General features: G+C 35.4%; 1 protein-coding gene across 20 annotated transcripts; it reads left to right on the top strand.

Annotated features, from left to right (window-relative positions):
- Positions 1–1669: 1669 nt before the first annotated feature.
- On the top strand, positions 1670–22361 carry LOC107703848 (oxysterol-binding protein 1-like). 20 transcript variants are annotated; one of them, XR_001635873.1, is made up of 22 exons: positions 1670–1746; positions 2683–2853; positions 7065–7273; positions 7376–7532; positions 8312–8423; positions 8559–8757; positions 9873–9987; positions 10168–10231; positions 10758–10925; positions 11009–11254; positions 11332–11452; positions 12348–12451; positions 12853–12948; positions 13096–13283; positions 15472–15722; positions 15830–15868; positions 16822–16869; positions 16965–17003; positions 17593–17631; positions 18012–18041; positions 19901–21417; positions 21470–22361. XR_001635873.1 is itself a non-coding variant. In XM_016506618.1 (21 exons), exons 2-21 carry the CDS (start codon positions 2720–2722, stop codon positions 20041–20043), a joined length of 2499 nt encoding a protein of 832 aa, XP_016362104.1. In that variant the 5' UTR covers positions 1670–1746; positions 2683–2719; the 3' UTR covers positions 20044–22361. The 20 variants fall into 20 exon arrangements, 19 of the variants coding, with proteins under 19 accessions (XP_016362104.1, XP_016362106.1, XP_016362102.1 ...); XM_016506618.1 differs by having other exon boundaries at positions 10171–10231; positions 19901–22361; XM_016506620.1 differs by having other exon boundaries at positions 15472–15701; positions 19901–22361.
- The last annotated feature ends 655 nt before the right edge of the window (positions 22362–23016 follow it).

Here is a 23016-nt window from a genome sequence, read left to right as displayed (position 1 = left end):
CCATCCTTGAACCCCTAACTCTTTTTCTTGGCATATGTTTTTTTCCACTTTTGTATTTCCTAAACACGTGTTTAATAAAAAAAATATTATTGTATTTTTCACACATTCAGTGCAAGGCATAGGCATAAATAATTACGCTTTTATTTGATTTGAAAGATTATTAATAAATGTTCAGTTTATTTACTTATTTGTTTATTCATTTGCATTGATTTAGAGTGGACACGTCAAAACAAAATGACTGAATGATGAATGAAACGCATTAGCTTATTGCTTTAATTACACACCTGTTAAATGAATGCAACGAGTTTCAGTCTCAGGAATGTTTTCCCTACATTTGTACTATTGTTACGTGATTTTGGAACTAAATATAGGCTATAAATGATCTGCCACATACCGGTGGAATTAGACGCTTTGACCTCAAACTAGAAGAAAGATTTGGTGGAGTTTGTGGACATATCCTTACATAAAATAATATAATTTTATTAGCCTACATAGAATTAAGTGTCTTACAGTTAACAGGTTTTTACTGTAGCATTTTACATTCAGTGTAAGGAACACATTTAATTTTCAACAAATTACAAAATATCCCAGATATTACACTTTTATTTTGTTTTTAAGATTATTTATAAATGTTCAGTTTTTTTTTTACTTACTTATTTGTTTATAAATTTGCATTGATTTACAGTGGCCTAAATGATGAATGAAAGGCATTCGCTTATACACCTGTTAAATGAATGCAACGAGTTTCAATCTCAGGAACATTTTTCCTATAATTGTAGCCTATTATTGGTACGTGATTTTGGGATTAAATGTATAAATGATCAGAACACAACAACGACTTTTGAATATCACATTGTCAAGTTTGGTGTTTTAATGAATAATATTTGTGTAATACTATTTTGATTATAGGCCAGTTTTATTTACACAAATGGTGATTTGTTAAGGTTGCTCCAAAGTTTTGTGGCATTTAAAAAACATTTACATTTTTTTATTAAACCTGCTGACAAAAACGAAAGCCTCAAAACTCTTAAAATTATTTGATGATTAATATTATAATGTTACATGCTGATTAACCTCCTTGAAAATTTTCATTATAAAATAATTGTAAGCAAATATTTTTGTTTTATGCAACTATTTATAGCTATTATTTATGCTTATTGATTTTCTCTTTCAATGCTTCTTGCCTTGTTTGTGTTTAATAATGATAATGACTGGTTATTATTAAAGAGGTTAAAAAAAAACCACAATGCACTGAGTTGCTAAGTTGCTCGGCAACCGTAAACAGCCCACAATTAGATAATGAACTAAATTACTTGGAAGAACTGTTTATTCCGGTTATTATAAATAATACATGTAGATGATTGCTGAACATTTGTATTTCTATTATATCACTGCCGCCACCGTTTTATAAAAGCAATAAACCACTCGAAGCCATGCATGACAGTGATTTTACAACAAAGCACCTTCTTAAAATCACTGTAACTCGGGCGGTTTTATTGATCTATTTCGCCATATTTACCACATTTACACACTAAAACAAATCCTATTTCGACTAAAATGTAATTAACGAGTAAGTCTAATCATGCAGGCACATGTACTGCTCAGAGTCAGGACGGTGTCTGTATTGTGTGAAGGAGGAAAGATGCAATAATGTGACTTTTATGCGAGTTGTGCGCGCGGAGTAACTCACTCTTGTGATCTCATGTCACTGACTTCCTTCTTCAGAGGGGATCATTGAGAGATCAGGTAAGAGCTGGCAAGCACCCACTACACACTTTAAATCATTTCAGCACTGGGGATTTCAGATTTCCATGTCTTGTCATGTCGCTTTGCGTTATTTCCCCGAGGTTTCATCTGATGTTCTGCATGAACTGTCGGGATTTCTGTCATTATACACAGCTTGAAGGTTAGCACAGGCTAGTTAGCTTCAGTTTAACACACATTTCCCCGCACGCTGTCATTATTAAAGGGCCTGTAGAGGATAAACGCGCATTTGAGAGGCTTATCGCTGATTTGTCTTCACACAAGTGTTTTATTTACAGATATATCGGTGTTTTTGACTTTACGCGGTCATGTCTCGCGATAGCGCGTCAGTTTTATTAGCCGTTAGCTGAATTAGCCGTCAAAGTCGTTTTACGTTTATGCACATGCGTGTTAGCAAACTGGATTTTGAATAAAACATTAAGACTGTTTATATTATATGTCACGGCGTTATGAATAAACTTTGTCATTTTAGCGTCATTTGGACTCGTAGTTGTGTTTGAATGACTCCTACATACAGGCCTCGTTTATCTAAACAAAGTTTTAAATAGCACGAGATATGTTTATTTTCGTTTATTACGGTCGTAAACACTGCTGTTTAAAGAGTTTTGTCTGTAAATGTCATGAAGTGGGTTCACAGAGTGACACGTAGGCGAAACGAGCCCGTTGACATGATATCCACTGAGTATAACACGTTTCAGTCTTTATATGGAAGATTTGGGCTGTGTTTCAAAACCTAGTGTGCTGTCAACCTACACACAGCCCGTAAAATGCTGTCTAGGTAGGGAACGACAAAACTTAGGTGTGTAGGTAAACATTTCAGGTGCCTTGGTGTACAAGAGAAAGTCTTGTCCATCAAGGTGTGAATCACACAGGCATGGGTGTCGACTAACCTGTTTAACCCTTTGTGTTCGCCCCCAGACCCCCGTCAGACACTGTGAAGCCACGGGCTGTCGTGATGTCGGAGCCCAAAGCGCCCACCCCGGCCCCTGGGGACACCTATAAAGGCTGGCTCTTCAAATGGACTAATTACATAAAGGGATACCAAAGGCGCTGGTTCGTCCTGAGCAATGGCTTGCTGTCTTACTACAGGTGGGTTTGCGACCTGTAAAAAAAAGAAAATGTTGTCAGGTACTGTTTCCGTCAGACAAAAGGTCTCCCAATGGTTGATAGGAATGTCTGATGTCCTTATGAACCCTTTGTGATGTTGTCAAGTGTGCTTTGGCCTTTCACCAATATCTGATAAGGTGCAAAGCTTTAGATAGTGAAATAACTTAAATTTTCTTGGTACGACAAGCATCACTTTTGCTTTTACTCATACAAACCCCTCAAACTTATGCATAACCTTTCCCATATTGTTTGTGCTTTATTGATGATGCCTCAAATCATACGACTTACTTCAAACCATTGGACTGGATGGACCAGTGTTATTTTAGTAGTTTTTTATCAATATTTTAAATGAGCTTTTATTTTTTTTATACTTTGTTTTTGTTTTAAATTTAATTAAACTTTTAGTAATGTTGTAATGTGCTTTTGTCTTTTTTTTTAATTACTTTTAGGTTTTTATTTTTAAATATTACTAGTTAATTTTTTGTGATTTTGTAATGTGGTTTTGTCATTTTTTATTAGCTTTATTTTGAAATTTTTTTTAATATTACTAGTTAATTTTTTGTGATTTTGTAATGTGGTTTTGTCATTTTTTATTAGCTTTATTTTGAAATTTTTTTTAATATTACTAGTTAATTTTTTGTGATTTTGTAATGTGGTTTTGTCATTTTTTTATTAGCTTTATTTTTTTTAAATATTACTAGTTAATTTTTTAATTACTATTTAGGTTTTATTTATTGAATTTCCAGGTAGTAACTTTAGTTCTTAAACTAAACAAAAATGAGAAATGTTGCTTTGTCAACTAACTGAAATAAGTTTAAGTTTTTTATCTAATATTTATATTTTATTTTATATTTCAGCTTTATTTAAAAAAAATAAATAAATAAAAAAAAAGTTTTCATAGTTTTAGTTAACGATAATAACCCTAGGATGGATGGATGCTAAATGGGCGAACAAACTCAACACCTTCTGGTGTTCGTCGGTCTGTAAGATGATGCCATTTTATGTAATTAGATTTGAGTCGGAGTTGATCTGATGTTGAAGCTGCATTCATCTCATTGGGCTCTGTCAATTATTAATGCTGCGTGTGTGTGAGAGCGTGCAGGAGCGCCCACATGTGTGTCTGTTTGCTCGTGCGATCCTCACTGTTTGCTCATCAGTTTGAGATGAGAGGGTAACACATTCTTTAAAATCCACCCTCATCATCTGATGTTTAAATATACGATAAAATAACAAAGTCCAACGCCCCAACAGTTGGCTAATGAGAGTATTGCTTTATTTTTGACTACCTTGCTTATGCTGTAATTGTTTCTTGAATACGAAAATGAAATGTAAATGTCATTAAATAAATACTGTGCTATGCCGCACCAAAGCAAATCAAAAATATCTGTAGTGCTTCATTCAGGTCGAGCTGAAAATGAGCAAAAAAATTATGTGTGTGGCGTTGTAACATCCTATTTCCAAAAGAGTTCATAAATAGCTGATTTTAACTGCAGTGAAAGATATGCAGACAGTTATTAGACATTTAATAACATCTACATTTGACAATGCTTACTGGCACTTCGTGAATGGATACACCACCATTAAAAAGCTAGTGTCAGTAAGACATTTTTTTATTGTTAAAGAAGTTAATACTTTCACTTAGCAAGGATGCAAATTGATCAAAAGTGACAGTAAAGACATTTATAATGCTGTTGTTTTGAACTTTCTATTAATCAGAGAATCCTGAAAAAATGTATCACAAATCAGCATATTCGAATGATTTCTGAAGGATCATGTGACACAGAAGACTGGAATAATGATGCTGAAAATTCAGCTTTGAGCACAGGAAATGTATTCAAATAGAAAACATTTGTTTTATATTGCAATAATATTTCACAATATTACTATTTCAATGTATTTTTGATCAAATAAATGCAGCCTTGGTGAGAATAATAGACTTGTTTTAAAAATATTTAAAAATCATCGCAACATTTGGACTTGTGTATGTGAATAAAAACCATGAAATTCTGATCAAATTTGGCTTTGCACTAATTTTTAATGTAGTAACTTCTGATAAATCTCAAATAGAATTACTTGCATAAATAGTATTACATAGAAAATATTTTATTGATTATTCATCATGCAATCTGTTACATATCCAACTTTTATATACTGAATTTAAGTTGAAACTGAGATCCGTTTAACAGATGCTTGTCTAATAAACTCAGAAGTTCATTGCATATACTGTCTGTTGTTATTAATACGCCCAGAAGTGCATTGCATTTTTTGTGTGATGTCATAATATATAAAATATTTGCACATACAGTGGAAACGTCCCACTCATTCTTTGTAATACAATTACCATAATGATTTAGTTTTAAGCGATAAGCACTTTTTCCAATGTCGGGTTTTGGATTTCTATAGTGAATATTTAGTTATGTTGCAATGCTCCGCTCTAAAAAATTTTCATCCACTAGAAATTATTCTTTGTGATTGCAATCTCTATGAAATCATTTTTGAAAAATACATATCCATTAATCATAAACAACTAGAAAAGTCATGAAAATGCATAAGTCAAATGGTGTGGCAAACCTTACTGTAGCATTACAGTGTGAATAAAAGACACAAGTGCACATTGTCTTTTCCACCTCCACATGATTGGCTGAATGAGTTTGGGTCACATGACAGTCTTAAGAGGTCAACTCTGTTCAGGAGGATCACAGGCTCGACTTAAGGCTTGATTTCAGCACTTCCTCTGGTCCTGCAATGGTTTCTCATCACTCTCATTGTGTGTTTGAAAGATGCATCAGGAAATGTAGAGGGCGAGGAAGAGATTTCACAGTTTCACAGGTTACAGGCTCTGGACTGTTGTGCCTCTGTTAAATCAGCCAAACAGGTTTGCCTCATTTTTTCCTGCCGAGTATGAAAAATCCTGGAACTGGTGATTCATCCGTGTTGGCAAATTACAGTTAAAGATGGAAACTTTATTTATATTGTATATATTTGGTACTGTTTACATATGACCTGCTCATTTTTATAAAATACAACAGTGTTATTTTACTATTATTTATACAGTATACTATTATAGTATTTAATAATACTTTGAATTAGCTTTTGTTATTATTTTCAGTTTTAAAGGGATACTTCACCCAAAAAAATTACAATTCTGTCATTAATTACTAACCCTCATGTCATTTCAAACCTGTAAGAACTTCGTTCATCTTCGGAACACAATTTAAGATATTTTTGATGAAATCCGAGAGCTTTCTGATCCTGCATAGACACTGACAGCAAGGGAACTATTACGCTCAAGGCCCAGAAAGGTAGTAAGGACATCGTTAAAATAGTCCATGTTACATCAGTGGTTCAACCGTAATGTTATGAAGCTACGAGAATACTTTTTTTTTTTCTTACGGGTTTGGAACGACATGAAGGTAAAGTAATTAATGACAGAATTTTCATTTTTGGGTGAACTATCCCTTTAATTTTTGTTTGTGCTTTAGTCATTTTTATTCGTTTTTGTTTTTTTACATTTTTTTAGCTTTAATTTATTTTTATTTTTATTTTAGTTTTAGTAAATGTAGTACTCCTCTTTATGAATGTGAATTGAGTTTATTGAATATTTTGCAATAAACTTTTAATATATTGCTTTTTGTATTTGCAGTCTAAGTCTTACAGTCTTACATTTGATTTATTAATTTCGGAGCTGGTTAATTTGATTCATGCTCAGATTCAGAATTGTTTATTGAGGTCAATATTTTTCAGAATATCTGCTAAGATCATAAACATGAGGCTCGTTTTCAGTCTGATACCAGATACTGTGATAGCAGCAGTAACGCACTGTATCATTTGTCACATAAATGCTCAAGAGTGAAAGAAACTCTACCTGAAGGCATTTCTCGAATGCTTGCCTTTCAGTGCTAATTCATGAATATTGCATCAGATGCTGAAAAACAGCTGTCGGGGCTTTTGTTCAAGATTTGACTAGTTTAAAGAGAGCCTCATAAATGCTGCTCTATCCTCACAAAACCAGACTTTGACTATCATTATGAAGTGCGTCTTATTCTGGCCACCTGTTTAGTGAGGAAGGGTCCGTCTGAACGTCATGTAAACTGAAAAACCCAGCTTGAATCTAAAGTAGGATATAAATATGACCAACTAAAGTGTTTTATCTTAAACACATCATCTTATCTTCATCCCTTTTGCTCTTCCAGGACCCAGGCGGAGATGGGTCACACATGTCGGGGCACCATAAACCTGGCCACGGCCAATATCGCGGTGGAGGACTCCTGCAACTTCGTCATCTCTAATGGCGGCACGCAGACGTATCACCTGAAGGCCAGCTCGGAGGTGGAGCGGCAGCGGTGGATCACAGCACTGGAGCTGGCCAAAGCCAAAGCTTTCCGCATGCAGGCTGAATCGGGTCCGTTGGATAGGAATGGGAAACCACATTTGCAAGAATAGCACAAAAATGCACACTTTGAGGTTTCTGTTTCACAGTTTTCGTTCCTCTTTTTTCCTGCAGATGACTCCGGGGATGATTCCACTCCTCCTGCAGCAGGTCAGGGTGCAGGCTCACGCAACTCAGAGGTGCAGTCCACCCTCCGGACGCTGGGCAGCAAGGTGGAGGATCTCAGCACCTGCAACGACCTCATCGCCAAACACGGCTCTGCTCTGCAGCGGTCAGTCCACCTTTCTCCACCAGTTTGGACACACTTGACTAAATTTATGGCTCTCATGACATCAATAACCTTTGCTTGAAATTTATTTATTATTATTATTTCATTCATATATCAATATATTTTTTACATTATTTTAATTATTATTTTAATTATATTTATTTACAAATTATTAAATTATTTACTTTTAATTAAAAATAATCAAAATAATTATATTAATATTTTATTAAAATAACATGAATATTTTGATTTAGCTTTTAATGTTACATATTTATTTTTTATATTATATTAAAACTTAATTTAAGCTTAAGTTTCAGTAATTTATGTACTTCAACTTATTTTATTTCAGTTATGTGCCAAGGCAGCATTTCTAATTTAGATTTTTTTTTTATTCTAATTAGAAGTTTTATTTTATTTATATTTTAAGATATTAATATTTTGATTTAGATTTTATTGTTATATTTTCAGTTTTATTTTTAGTTTAAGTTTTAGTAATTTTAGAACTTCAACTTATTTTTTATTTCAGTAATTTGCCAAGGCAACATTTCAAATTTATTTTATTTTTTTCAGGTTTCTGTCTGTTTATCTATATATCTATATGAACACACACACTCTTTATTTCACTTCAGTTTTGATGGTTTTACTATTATTTTGAAGTGTGGAAAATAGTAATATTCAAGAAAATGAAGGTGTGTCTAAAACCTTTGGTTTTCCAGTCAGATTCGGCTCATATAAAGTCTGTGTGTGACGGCCAATTTGTTGTTTATTATGCTTTCTTTCAGGTCCTTGTCTGAGCTGGAGGGAGTTCGGCTAGGAGGAGAGACGAGTGAAAAGATTCGACAGGTGACGGAGCGAGCCACTCTCTTCCGCATTACCTCCAATGCCATGATCAACGTAAGACCACCGAGCAAAACATTTGCTTTAGGGAAAAAGCGACTCACTGCCTCATTCACTTGTGGTTGTCTGTTTAGCACACAGAAACCACAGTTAAACATATTCTTAATGATTCTCTAACAATCTGATACCCAGGCCTGCCGGGACTTCTTGGCGTTGGCTCAGACTCACAGTAAGCGCTGGCAGAAAGCCCTGCAGGCCGAGAGAGAGCAGAGAGTGCGACTGGAGGAGACACTGGAGCAGCTCGCCAAACAACACAACCATCTGGAGAGAGCCTTCAGAGGAGCAACCGTACTGCCTGCATCCCAGAGCAACCCTGCAATAGATAGCAAAGGTACTGTACAACTGAAACCGAAAGTCTGGGTGCCACAAAATTATATATAGACTAATATGTAGACTAAGATTTTTAATGCGGTGTCTTCACTAGTTGCACACAACAATGAAGTGACAACTAGTGATGTCTGATTCACCAATGAGTGACTTTTATAAGCAGATTCTTTTGAACGAGTCTTTCAAAACTGAAACAGAAATTTTTAATCACAGCACAGTTTTCATTAAACAAAGTAGTATAGCACTACATGTTAATAAACAGAAATATGTACCTAAATATACAAAAAAGTTTGAAAGTTTGGGGTTGGATGTTTTTAAGACTCGTATGTTCACCAGGGCTGCATTTATCTGATCACAAATACAGTAATAACAGTAATATTGTGAAATATTTTTACAATTCAAAACAACTGTTTTCTATTTGAATATATTGTAAAATGTAATTTATTCCTGTGACGCAACCTGAATTTTCAGCATCATTACTCCAGTCTTCAGTGTCACATGATCCTTCAGAAATCATTCTAATATGCTATTTTACTGCTCAAGAAACATTTATTATTATCAACAGTTGTGCTGCTTCATATTTTGGTGGGAACTTTTTGTGATGCATTTTTTTCAGGATTCTTTGATGAATAAAAAGTTTAAAAGAACAATTTATTTGAAATATAAATCTTTTGTAACATTATACATGTCTTTACTGACACTTTTGATCAATTTAATGCATGCTTAATAAAATTATTAATTAATTTTGATACAATAAGGTAGTGTATTTCACAACATTTTAATAACTAAATTGCTTAAAAATGTTTTGGTATTGCAAATGAGTCATTAAATCAGATTTTTTTAATCAATTAAAATTTAAATTTTGAATTATACAGTTTGAACTGATTCAAAATACTCCTTTTCTATTCTTTAACAAACATATTGGCCAATTAAAAAATTTGCAATGAAACCTTTGCAATATTCAAAGTATTCCTTATTTTTTTAAATTGTCAGCCAATTCCTTGTGAATATTGATCATTCTAACTCATTTCTATATTTAAAAACTCCTGCTATACATTTGGATATGACATACTGATGTCCTGTTTATATTTTATACTTCCTGCTTTCTCTGTCCTATAGGCCCAGTTTCAGGAAAGGGTGACGCCAGTGACGAGGATGAGGAGAATGAATTCTTCGACGCATGCGAGGACGTTCAAGAGTTTATCACCGTACCAGCAGACCCCAAATATCACAGGTCTGTATTTACTGCCTCGCTCTTGTCGTTTATTCACATCCCTCGCTGTCCCTTAACTCTCTTCTCATATGAGTGTTATTGGACCTAAGTGTGTGTGTCCTCTGCCTTCCCTTCCCCTTCCCCTTCCTCCTCTCTCTCTCACTCTCTGGCTCTCTCATACGCTCTTTTAATTTCTCTCAGGAGATCCGGCAGCAATGTCAGCGGAATCAGTAGCGAACTGGGAATGGACGACGGGACGACGTCGGTAAGGCGTTATGTTGTTAGTGTTTCTGTACACTGGCAGAATAATTATGATTTTTAATGTTTTTGAAAGAAATCTCTTAAGCTCACCATGGCTCATTTATTTGACCAAAAATACAGTAATAGCAGTAATGTTGTGAAATATTATTACAATTTAAAAATGTGATTTTTAAATATTTCTTGATCAGCATATTAGAATGATTTCTGAAGGATCATGTGACACTGAAGACTGGAGTAATGATGCTGAAAATTCAGCTTTGATCACAGGAATAAATTACATTTTAAAATATATTCAAATAGAAAACATTTCTGAAAATATTTCAGAATATTTCTGTTCTTACTGTATTATTGATCAAATAAATGCAGCCTTGTTGAACAGAAGAGATAACGAAAAAAACATAAAAAAATTGTAATTATTCCATACTTTTGACCACCGTTGTATGTGAGTCAAATTCGATTCCATGTGATGTTTATAAATCCAAAAACCCATATTGACAACTAAAGTTCATGTTTTTTTTAACCTCTCACAGCTAGATGAGCAGTCTCTGGCATCCAATCCCGAATCTCCACAGTCCCAGGAACTAGTGCCTGTGAGAAAGAGGCGGACCCGAATCCCAGATAAACCAAATTACTCTCTCAATCTATGGAGCATCATGAAGAACTGTATCGGAAAAGAGCTCTCCAAAATCCCTATGCCTGTACGTTCATCCGTGTCTTTACGAGAATCCCAAACAGCCCAGGTTCATTGCATTTGCTGTCAACGCATCCTTTCTTTTCACAGGTGAACTTCAACGAGCCCCTGTCCATGCTGCAGCGTCTCTCCGAGGATCTGGAGTACTACGAGCTGCTGGACCGGGCCGCCAAGTGCCAGAGCTCTCTGGAGCAGATGTGCTACGTGGCAGCTTTCACCGTGTCCTCTTACTCCACTACAGTTCACCGCACGGGCAAACCCTTCAACCCTCTGCTGGGAGAGACATTTGAGCTGGACCGCGTGCAGGAGAGCGGCTACAGGTCCCTCTGCGAGCAGGTGAGCCTTTGTTTATCCTGAGATAGAGGAAGAGCTGAACTGAAGCGAATTGCGCTTGATATTAATGTGTTCTTCAGGTAAGCCATCACCCTCCGGCTGCGGCTCATCACGCGATCTCCGAGCGAGGCTGGACGCTGAGACAGGAGATTGCCTTGGCCAGCAAGTTCAGGGGAAAATATCTCTCCATCATGCCCCTGGGTAACTATTTATCCTATTTTGAGCCTTATCACAATGTTCAAGTTTTAAAATAACATGCAGCTTTCATTTAAAAGGGACGTTTTTTATTTTTAAAAAACAAACATATTATAAAACAGGAAGTGTAATGCAATAAATCTATTAGAAACAATGTCGAGTGAAATCAAAACGTATTTGGACACATAATTACATTAACTATGAACATGTTCAACTAACATTTGACAAATGCAAAGTGTTTTTAACTGTAGCAGTTTCAACAGTAAAAGTTAAAAACTAACTGAAACTAAATGTTTTGCCTGAAGTGTGCCAGTGCTGCCTTTAAAGTAAGTATCACATGATTTGATATTTAATTTAATGCAACAACATTTGGACATTTTTAATTGCGACTTAAATATCCAAATACTTTTTTGATATGCCAATTTAACTGGTACTATACAGGGTTGTCCAAACTAGGTTTTGTGAATCGATGATAAAAAAAAAACAATTAAATCATAAAAATGTTAAATGAAAATGTATAAATGATTGAAAATAAAAACATTCAATATAAAACACTAAAAAATATTTATTATATATTAAATACAAATAAATATTTTATTTATTTTCATGATGTCATGTGACTATTAACCAACATCAGAGAACTGTAAATTCTGTTAAATTAAAATTAAATGTTTAAAATGTTGTTAAATTATTAAAGTAGTATCTTAAAATCTCGGGGTATTTCAAGTAAAGGATATTTTAAGTCAAAAGGTTTGGCTGACAAAATAAATGTGGAATCTCTGCATTAATATATTAGTATATTTTGTTCATGTGGAAAGATGGATATTTGAATGTCTTATGCTTACATTTATGTCTTTAAGCAAGAGTTTTCAAGCTCATTTTGAATTGCTTGTTTCTCCAGGTTCTATTCATTGTATTTTTGAGAAGAGTACCAATCACTACACCTGGAAGAAAGTCACAACCACAGTGCACAATATCATTGTCGGGAAACTCTGGATAGATCAGGTCAGAACACAGTCTGCTTATTTAGACATATATTTTCATATTATCATCATCAGTGTGTCTGTCACAAAATGAGCTGATGGACTTGTCAGCAGATAATGCTACAGTAATTTCTGTAAATATTGTGTATAAAATGTGCTCACTTCATTACAGCAATTTTTGGTACATGACACTTTCTTATGAACTTGCTTATGTCATTTAAATGATATTATGTATATAACAAAATTGGCACCCAGTTTTTTTGTGCATTAAATTTTTCCCCAAAATCATTAGCGTTACTGGTGGTTTTGCATTTGCATTATACAAATGTAGCCCTTAAATTGCAATACCTATAGTGTGGAATTTCATTTAATTCATAAGTGATAAATGTGTGTCTCTCTCTTTCTCTTTCTCTCTGGATTCAGTCAGGAGAAATAGATGTTGTGAACCACAAAACAGGCGACCGCTGTCATCTCAAATTCGCACCGTACAGCTACTTCTCCAGAGATGTGGCCAGAAAGGTGAGTCAGCAGCTGTTCCACTGACTTCTTTCCATGTCAGTTTTTTCCCCTTTCATCAATCACCCTTTGCAACTTTTCATGTTCTTTTTGCCCGTTCTGGAATTTATGTCTGCTTTCACTTCCTTCTTGTGCAATGGCTCTCTCTAGGTCACAGGGGTGGTGACGGATAAAGATGGGAAAGCGCACTATGTTCTGTCTGGGACGTGGGACGAGAAGATGGAATACTCACGTGTGATGCAGAGCAGCAGAGGGGGAGAGAACGGCGCTGACGGACGACAGAAAACCGTCTATCAGACGCTCAAAGCCAAAGAGTTGTGGAGGAAGACTCCGCTGCCGTAAGATATTCCCTGACGTGCGCAATTAAAGGAATATTTCCCAAGTTAAGCTCAGTCGACAGCATTTGTCTTTCCATTTCTTAAAAAAAAATAAAATAAATATATGAGTTACAGTGAAGCAGACACAATGAAAGTGAATTGGGCCAATCTGTAAAAATTAAAATACTCACTGTTTCAATCATACAGCCACAAGATGTAAACATTGTAAGTGTTAACATGATTTTAGAAAAAAAAAAAAAATTCTGTTATAAGTTGCGTCCAGTTTTATAAATTTGTTGTAATGACAACGGAACACCATGAACCCTAAAACGACTGTAAAAAGTTATGATTTAAACAGCTTTACTGCTAAAATAAAGCACAAGTTGTATTTTTTGTAGTTTCCCAACCTGAAAAGTATGATCCACGTGAATTGTGAAAATCAAAAAAAAAATGCTGTTTTCAAATATATTTAACAGACATTCTGACAGAGCTGCACAAAGAGAAGTTTTGAGGTCTCCTTTCAGTTTCATGCCAAAATAAAAGTTCTGTGATTTCACTTTTGGAAGCAAAGAAATCAAGACAGACATAAATATTAGTGTCAATTTACTGTTGTTCTGTAAAATGAATTATTATTATTAAGTACTACTTTTTTATTTTATAGTACAATAGTATTGCATTGGTTAAATTTCTTTTTTTTTAATAATAATAATAAAGATATTTTGAAAATTGATGATAGAAATAATAATAATATATTATAGGGCTGCACGATTAATCGCATGCGATATTTAACGCGCATCTTATCAGTAAAGCCAGTTCTGTAATCAGCGGTAAATCTCCATCACGTGTGTGCTTTCACATTGAGCAGCATTAACTACACAGAGCCGTTGTTCACTGACGAGCTGCGCAAAAAATCGCGCGAATATGAACGTGGTTTTCCGCAGCTTGTCAGTGAACAACGGTTCTGTGTAGTTAATGCTGCTCAATGTGAAAGCATGCACGTGATGGAGATTTACCGCTGATTACAGAACCGGCTTTCTGACAAGATACGCATTAAATATTGCATGCGATTTATCGTGCAGCCCTAATATATTACTATTATTATTGTGTACTCAAATTTCAGGGGAAACAGTGCTTTATAAAATTCTAGGCTTCCTATTTCTGCATTAAAATCCTCCAAAATTGGGTCCTACACATTACCATTGTAAGTGTTTCACTGTAACCTTGAAACAAGGAACGAGTCAAAAGTATTTTTTTGTGGTTATTATAACACTATACCACAAATGCTGTCGGTTTAACTTGTATTAAACTCATTAAATATTAATTTAATTCATGTATATTAATTAGAATAGACGAGACTTCCAAGGAAGGTTCCAAAGTAGGGTTGTGACGGTGAGGAAATTTTCCCACCGGTTAATCGACGAGTGACAACACCGGTAATACCGGTATCACCGTTGGGGTGGGGGTTTAGTTCGTTTGAGTTTCCCTCTTTTCTTCGCTTTCAAATGGCTTGTAAAAGTGCCGTTCGAATTTTACTTTCACTTTCAAATTAGTGGCAACTGCCGCAATTCGACGTCAAGCAATTGTTCGTTTGAGTTTTCCCCCTTTTCCTTGGATTTCTTGGCTTTCAAATAGCTTGAAAAAGCTCTGTGCGCATTTTACTTTCACTTTCAAATTGGGGGCAATTCAGCGTTGATTCAATTCAAGCAACAACAATGTCAAACCCAGAACTTTTATTAACAAAACGTATAAAAATAAACCATATAGGCCTATACCTAATAAAATAACAAATTACTTAGGCTACACAAAGTTTAAATAGGTATATAAAACTGAAAATCAGCAAACACTGTGGAACCAAATAAATAAGAAACATAGAACGTTTATTAGCAAAACGAATAAGAAAGCTTGGAGGCACGGCATATACACCTTGATGTAAAATAAAATAAATAAAATACACAAAGTTTAAATAAAGTAATCAGCAAACACAGTAGGCGGTGCCGCGGTAGGCAAATGACGTAACCGGTGTTGCAGCTTAACACCGGTATAACCGAAAACACCGTCTATCACAGCAAGCCTATTACAAAGCCATTGCCTAATTAATTTAGTGCATGTTCTCTGGCACATTGTGTTGTGGTGCTCAAGTGTGAATTCAGTTGGAATTTCCTGATCTCTCCATAATTTCCTGCCATTTTTCTCTCTCTGTGCTGTGTAGGGAAGGCGCTGAAAACATGTACTACTTCTCGACCCTGGCGTTGACATTGAACGAGCTGGAGGAGGGTGTTGCTCCCACGGATAGTAGGAGGCGGCCGGACCAGCGTCTAATGGAGCAGGGCCGCTGGGAGGAGGCTAACGCTGAGAAACAAAGGCTGGAGGAGAAGCAGCGCACTGTCCGCCGAGAGAGGGAGCGAGAGGCCAACCGTGCCGCCAGCCCTTCAGAAGAGGGTAAGGAGTCAGCGGACGGGGGTAAAGTGTCCTTTTATTTATCTTTCTACTCGTCTCTCCTCCTTTCTTCCTCCTCCTCGGCGTCTCTCGTTCACTCCCGTGTGTCTGTCTCTTGTCTTTCCCTCAAGCTCTCATTGAGGACTCCATATCTGACTCGCCTCTAAAATGCAAGTACTCCTGTTCTACTTCCTTTTTATTTTCTCTTTAATTGTCGTCGTCTTCTTTTTCTCCCATCTCACACAAACACATATGCAGTCACTGTAATAGTGCTTATTTGCATGACATTAAAGGAATAGTTCACCTAAAAATGAGCATTTTGTCAGTTTGTTCCAAATCCACATGGCTTTCTTTCATCCGTGGGGCTTTTCCGTAGAATTAAACAAAGGGACTAAAACGGTTGCACTCCAAATAGTGTTATTTTGATGTCATTGATATACTATTATAGTATTTTTTCCCCCATTTTAGTAAGTCAGGTTTTGAATTTTTTATTCATTTATTTATTTATTTACAAATTTTAGTTTGTTTTAGTTAATTTTGTTGTGTTTATTTGTCGGTTTCATTTGTTTTTTAAATGTATTTATTTAGATTTTATATTATTACTATTATTTTATGATTTTAGTTATTTTTAATTTTAGAAAGTTTAGAACTTTCACTACACTAAATTAAAATTTTTAATTTTGCCATTGCAACTAACTGAAATTAAAAAAATTTAAAAAAATGTGTATTTTATTTTATTTCAGTTAGCATCTATGTTATTTCAATTAATGCAAATGTTTTTTTTTCATAGTTTTAGTTAACTCTGGCTCTAAAATGACAAGTACCAAGTACCATAAAGTATTAGTACACCAATTTTGTAATACTTTGGTGCTATTTTTCTTAGAAAATTCACCTTTTATGTTCCATGTATGAAAAAAAAAAAAGTCTCATTGAAGTTTGGAATGACATAAAGGTGAGTAAATGACAGAATTTTTATTTTGGGGTGAACTGTCCCTTTAATATCCAGAAGCACTTTCCCCGCCTTCATTATGCCATTCACTCATTGTATTCTTTCTTTTTTTGTTTTTGTCTTAATTTGCATCCCCCTTTTTAATTTTTGACTGCTCGTCTCAACTCTGATCAGCCGAAGAAGTCGAGATTGCCAGTGAGCCCTCTGAGACCACTTACAAAAGCAAGTACCATCCCACCCCTCTCTCCTAATCACACTGTTTCTCGCATTTATCATCCAATCATCTTCATTTTCCATCTGTCTGTCCCTCCCATCAGCTGACACAGATGAAACTTCCTCCGATCTTTCGCTATCAAGCAAGTAGCCGAATCAACACTGAAGTGTTGTTTAGTTGTTTTAGGCTGTTTTCACACTTGGTTTGATTATTTAGTCTCGACCTGAGTTTGATTTCACCTCTGCAGATTTCTTTTCTGATTGTATCTTGCTGCATTCACATCATCAAAAGTGATGCATCAACGATACAATTTTATTATTTTTTTAATGCATTGCTTTCAAACCAGTTATAAATCATACTACTCCTTATGAACCCTATCCTAGATCACGTATTTGAGGCAATTTAGCTGTGAAAACACTGCTAAATAGAAACAAGCAGATAATTAGACTTAGTTCTTATTTGAATTAATTCTTGCATCATGCATTTTGAAACATAAGCATTTTAAATCACATGCCTGTGCATGTATTTTACTTCCACTAGTGGGCAGTGTGAATGCATAAATTGTGAATGTATATTAGACAGTATCATAAACAGAAACTACAGTCAGTGTTGAAGTCCATTCCATGTGACTCTTTAATTTCTTCAGTTCACTCCTCCCGTGCATGCTAACATCTCTCTCAATCCTCTTCTCTTGCCTACATCCCTCCATCTTCATCTCTGTGCTTCTGCAGCTGAAACACTGCACGGCTCACACCCACCTGCATACTCAAGCAAGTACTACACACGTTCACTTCACACACAGATGCGTACAAAGCCAGTGTTTGTAATGAAGTGGAATTATGTAACTGGAATAAAAGTGGAAACAGTTGTTAGAGCTATATTTTTACAATGTATGGGGATCATGTTATACATTATACAGCATAATACATTTGTTGCTAACAGCACAAGATCCACAATTCATGTTAATGTATTCATAATGTGAAACTTATACCCTGATTATCACAGACAGTTACACACACATGCATCATGTTATACATCACACACACATTATAAAATGGCAGTTGTGGGATCAAACTTTGCATTGTGCATTTGTGAGCCCCTCACTGGAAAAGACCCTTACTGTCTCGTTATCTGTTCTGTGTCGCTCTAGTGGAGGGTCCTTATGGAGCTCCAGTCAAAAGCAAGTAACATTCACCCAAAACCTTCCAGCCCCTCCATCTCTCAGCTAATAGGGCTAGGCGGTATGATCAAGCAGAAAACCACAGTTTAACAATTTAATTGACATGTCATGCCACTCACATTCAGTGTGAAATAGTAGGTTGTTTCCAATATATGCACACCTGTGCTTTAATAAAATATAATTGAATATTTAATAATGAATATATCAATATACAAATGAAATGTACTTCAGTTCATTTAATAAGTAAAATAATGAAAGATCATAACTAAATTTAGAAATATTTGTATAATTGAGTTAGACATTATGTTCTCGTAATTATGTAATTATTCTCATATAATATTTAGGTTACACTTTATATTATACATTTAAAAACTGAGTAATATTATTTAACTACGTGTTAGGGCTGCACGATTATGACAAAAATCATAATTGTCGATTATTCCCTTGAAATTGTAATTGCGATTATTAATTACGATTATCACAATTTACATTGAATGATGTTTATACCATTGTTTGATGCAACTGCATGCCGTATTTTTATATGAAAATAAACAAGCTGAAAACACTAACTGAAAAACCTTTAGTGCTTTTCTATAGTATTGAGCCTCAAATGTCAAATATACATCGGATTGGTTTCTTCTTTAAATTATAAAAAAAGTAAAAATATGAATGGTGTTATAATGTTATACTAAAACTAAAGCAATGGAAAAACCCTTAAGATAACATGTAGAAAGAAAAAACATATCTTAAGCGTGCAGAATAACATAAGTGGACTTTGAACGATTAATTGCCGCTTTGAACGATTACGTAATTGTGGCACCCATAATTGTGGCATCCATAATTGTAATTGCGATTGGAAATTTGATTAATTGTGCAGCCCTACTACGTGTACTTACTATATGGTTAGGGTTAGGATGGTTTGGGGTTATTTGCATGCAATTATGCTTAATTTATTGTTATTATAATAGTACGTACATGTAATGTGTAACAAGGTCACCGTAAAAAAAGTGTTACCAATATTTAATATATATATACATTTTTATTTGGATGGCCTTTTGCTTTCACACCAATTATAAACCATTCTAGAATCCAAATAAACCCTATCCTAAACAATTTAGGTACTTATTTGTAAAATAGGTTATATGCAAATATATGTAAAATAGGTGTGTGTGTGTGTGTGTGTGTGTGTGTGTGTGTATATATATATATATATATAAATATATATATATACATACACACACACTCACATTCCATAGTCAAATGTGCTGAAGTATGTATTATTTGCAAATAATTTTGTGCAGAAATTAGCATTATGTAATATATACAGTGGGTACGGAAAGTATTCACAATATAACAAAGAGTGAAAAATTGAAGGGGGTCTGAATACTTTCCGTACCCACTGTAGGTTCATTTTTCAGCAAAAATAACTGCGTTCTTATATATCCTTCCATTACAATATAAAGTTTCACCATGTAACTTGGACCGTGATATAAAATGTTGGTCATGCCGCCCACCTCTAAATGTTACCAATATTGTTTTCCTCCTTTTGTTCATAATTTTTTCTCCTGAGTTGACCATGTGCTTCTCTTAGTTCCTGCTTATCTGCCTGTTGTGTAAATGTAGAGAGTGAGGTGTGTTGAATCAGAGATTGTAGGTGATTTGTGTTTAGTTTAGATTGAATAGTTTAGTCAGCATTTGTCTTGTAAGCTCCTGGCTATATTTGAAATAGTTTCCAGTAGTTTTGCAGAAAAGACTGTAAAGGCTCTATTGAGTTACTTGCGTACTCATGTACCTGCTGTTCTTTAATTAAGTGACCGTTTGTTTGCTTTTCTATGTACATGTTTGTTTTGTTCGATCAGGTGGTCACCAGGACAACTACAAGTCGATGTGGTTTGAGCAGCTCGTCGACCCGGTGACAGGAGAGCCCACGCACATCTACAAAGGAGGATATTGGGAGGCCAAGGAGCAGGGCAACTGGGACTCCTGCCCGGATATCTTCTGATCCCAATCACGCACATGCCCCGCCGTGCCCTCACTGTCCCGTTTCCCAGAAAAACAAAAAAAACGAAAGCTCAATCAGCTGCCCCCTTCTCTTTTCCCTTATCGTAGTATGTCGAGATACGCGTTCTCTCTTTCGCCAGCCGGGCTCTACTCAGTGGACAATAAGGAACACCGAAATGGTTCGGGAACGTTCTCCCGCCACCATCCACTGTGTGTCTCTCTGTTTTCCTCATGTTCACAGGATTATTAAAACATAGGGTTTGTGGTTCAGTAAATGCTAGAGTTAGGAAAACATATCCTTTCCCGCTCCACACATCTTCCTCAAGCTGTGGACGTCACATCCTTAAACATCCGGGGGATACGAAGGCCTGTTTGATTGCGTGTGTGTGTGTGTGAATTAGCGCATGTGCGAGTGAGTTCAGAGAAGCGCTGTATTGCTCGTTTCTTTCATTGAGCGTGTTTGTGTGAGAGACGTAGTTTGAGAGCTCGCCTTGGATTATGGATTTTAAAGGAATGGTTTGCACAAATATGAAAGATCTGTCAATGATTACTCACCACCTTTTTTTTTTTTTCTTCAAAATATGCAGCTCTTTCCTATTAATGTTAACATAGAATGACCACTTGTCAAACACCATAAAAGTATCATAAAAATAGTCGTAGTGCGATTTGTGATGCTATATTCCAAGTCTTCCGTATCTATATGCTAGTTTTGTGCAAGAAATTTTACACTTGTTCTAACTGGCACAGCAGTTACGACACAAAAGAACCAGTGGTGTTTTAGAGTCAATAACCTTTCGCAATGAGATGTCAGATCTTCAGTGGAGGGGAAGATTATTATTGAGAAAGAATGTAAAGTTCAGTCTTTTCCTCACACTGAGCCATTGTATTACTTGAAATATAATGTACAAGTCGTATGCAAAAGTCTTATTTTGGTACTTTTTGTAGCTTGACAAGTGTAAACTGTTCTACAAAAAAAAAAAAAACAGTAGTTTTGTTCATGAAATCTCCACTTGTTCAAACTGGTACAGCAATTACGACACACAAGAACCATTGGGATTTTGTTGCGTCAATGACTGTCAAACCGCACAGTTTTTTAAACTATTAGCAAATAAGATTTCAGAGCTTTGGCAGATGGGAAGATTATCATTGAGTAACAATATAAATTTAAATCTTTTCTCTCACACTAAGCCATTGTATTACTTGAAATATAATGTACAAGTCATAGGGATGACTTTTTGGGTGTTAAATAAGTTTAGGTCTAAGCCTATAAATTGTTCTACAGAAAAAAAACACCATGAAAGTATCATGAAAGTTGTCTGTGTGAGTTGTGACGATATATTACAAGTCATCTGAATTCATGATAGTTTTGTGCAAGGTATTAATTTGTTCGAACTGGCATGCCAATTATAAAACGCAAGAACCAATAGCGTTTTGGAGTCAATGACCGTCAGACCACACAATTTTTGAAACACTTCACAAATGAGATGTCGTAGCTTTGGCAGATGGAAAGATTGTCCGTGAATAACGACGTAAATTTCAGTCTTTTTATATTACTTGAAATATAACGCACAAGTCATATGCTTAATTTTATGGTGATTTTAAGTCATTATTTTGGTCCTTTTTTTACAACCTATGAACTGGAAAAATCAACGTGGGTTTGAATGACCCAAGGGCGAGTAAACGATGACATCAATTTCATTTTTGCATGAACTATTCCTTTCAATCCCATCATATCTGTACAGTTCTCTGAGGGACAATGGAAGCATCATTCTGATATTCTTACTAACACTCGCTAAAATCACTTAAAAAGACTAATGAATTGTCCAGAGCGTGTTTAGAACCTCCAGAACAGCATATCTGTTGATGCTCGCAAGAGGTTGTGCTGCTTTAAGCAAGAGAGCCACATAAAAGCATCAGTGTAGCCAGAGGAAGACGCTGCGCTGCTTGAATTTAGCTTCAGTGTTTGAAACTGACAAGTCGCTGTGATGTGTAGTGTACGTGACACTGAAGGATCTACCCGTTTGTTGATGTTTCCCCTTCAGCCTGGGCACAGATGCATTATGGTCCACTCTTGCTCATGTGGAAAGCGGTGAAGAGAAGGACGGTGTCCACAAACTGAGGCGCTCGAGTGTGTGTGAATATGATTGTGTGTGTGTGGGCACTTGAGGTCAAGGGAGTCTCAAACCTGTGTGTGTGTGTGTGAGATCATGAGTGACGTATTTGGGGTTTGTTGTATATTCCAGTGAAACTAAAAAAGGAAAATTGCATTTTATTTTCAAGTGTACTTAAACACATGCGTGGGGGGAAAAAAAAGCAAGAATACAGCAATGCAAAAACATTGCGTTTTATATGTATATCTATCCCATCATCCTCCTATTCCATTAAAACAGCAGTTTCGATGTGAATTCACAGTTTTACTGCTGTTCGTAATAATTGCAGAATCTATTTTCTTGGTTTGCAGTCTTTTATTTGTACAACTGTTGAACTTGTTCTTTCTTCATTTGATTTTTGACTCATTCCTCAAGTTTTCCTCACTACCGCTGGTTGGCATTCTTCTTTTTGTTTGTCCTGTTGGTGTTGTCCATCTCTTGGCCTCTGATCATTGTGTTACAGCACAAAATTGCTCTTGACTGTCGTCATGGTGCAGATGATAGTGAAATAAAAGCTGGTTTGAAAAGGAAATGATCTAACAAACAACAGTCTGTCACGTCTGTCATTATGAATTACCTTTTGCATATTTTGCAAGTAACTGTTCTTAGAGATTATCACTGAAATGCAGTTGAAAAACAGTAAGTTTCGGTTTCCTATCTTTTGCTCTGAAGCAGCACCACCCTTTTTACAGGAAAACTTTTTTTTTTCTCTCTTCAAGTTATGCTGCTGAAGCAGGCTTCTCATGAGATTTCCAGAACTTAATTTTTTTCGTCCTAGTTGTTGTGATCCAAAATATTTCATTGGCTAAATATTGCAAGATATT

This window comes from Sinocyclocheilus anshuiensis, unplaced genomic scaffold (assembly GCF_001515605.1).
Source record: "Sinocyclocheilus anshuiensis isolate Anshui unplaced genomic scaffold, SAMN03320099.WGS_v1.1 scaffold274, whole genome shotgun sequence".
NCBI classification, from domain to species: Eukaryota; Metazoa; Chordata; class Actinopteri; order Cypriniformes; family Cyprinidae; genus Sinocyclocheilus; species Sinocyclocheilus anshuiensis.
Note: the sequence above shows the minus strand (reverse complement) of the source record. Positions and strands in the feature narration are given on the sequence as shown.

Excerpts from the sequence above, each read along its gene's own strand:
- LOC107703848 (XM_016506616.1), top strand. The coding sequence starts at position 2,720 with ATGTCGGAGCCCAAAGCGCCCACCCCGGCCCCTGGGGACACCTATAAA. Across the intron at positions 9,988-10,167 it reads GCAGACCCCAAATATCACAG|GAGATCCGGCAGCAATGTCA; the intron begins GTCTGTATTTAC and ends AATTTCTCTCAG. Across the intron at positions 10,232-10,757 it reads TGGACGACGGGACGACGTCG|CTAGATGAGCAGTCTCTGGC; the intron begins GTAAGGCGTTAT and ends AACCTCTCACAG.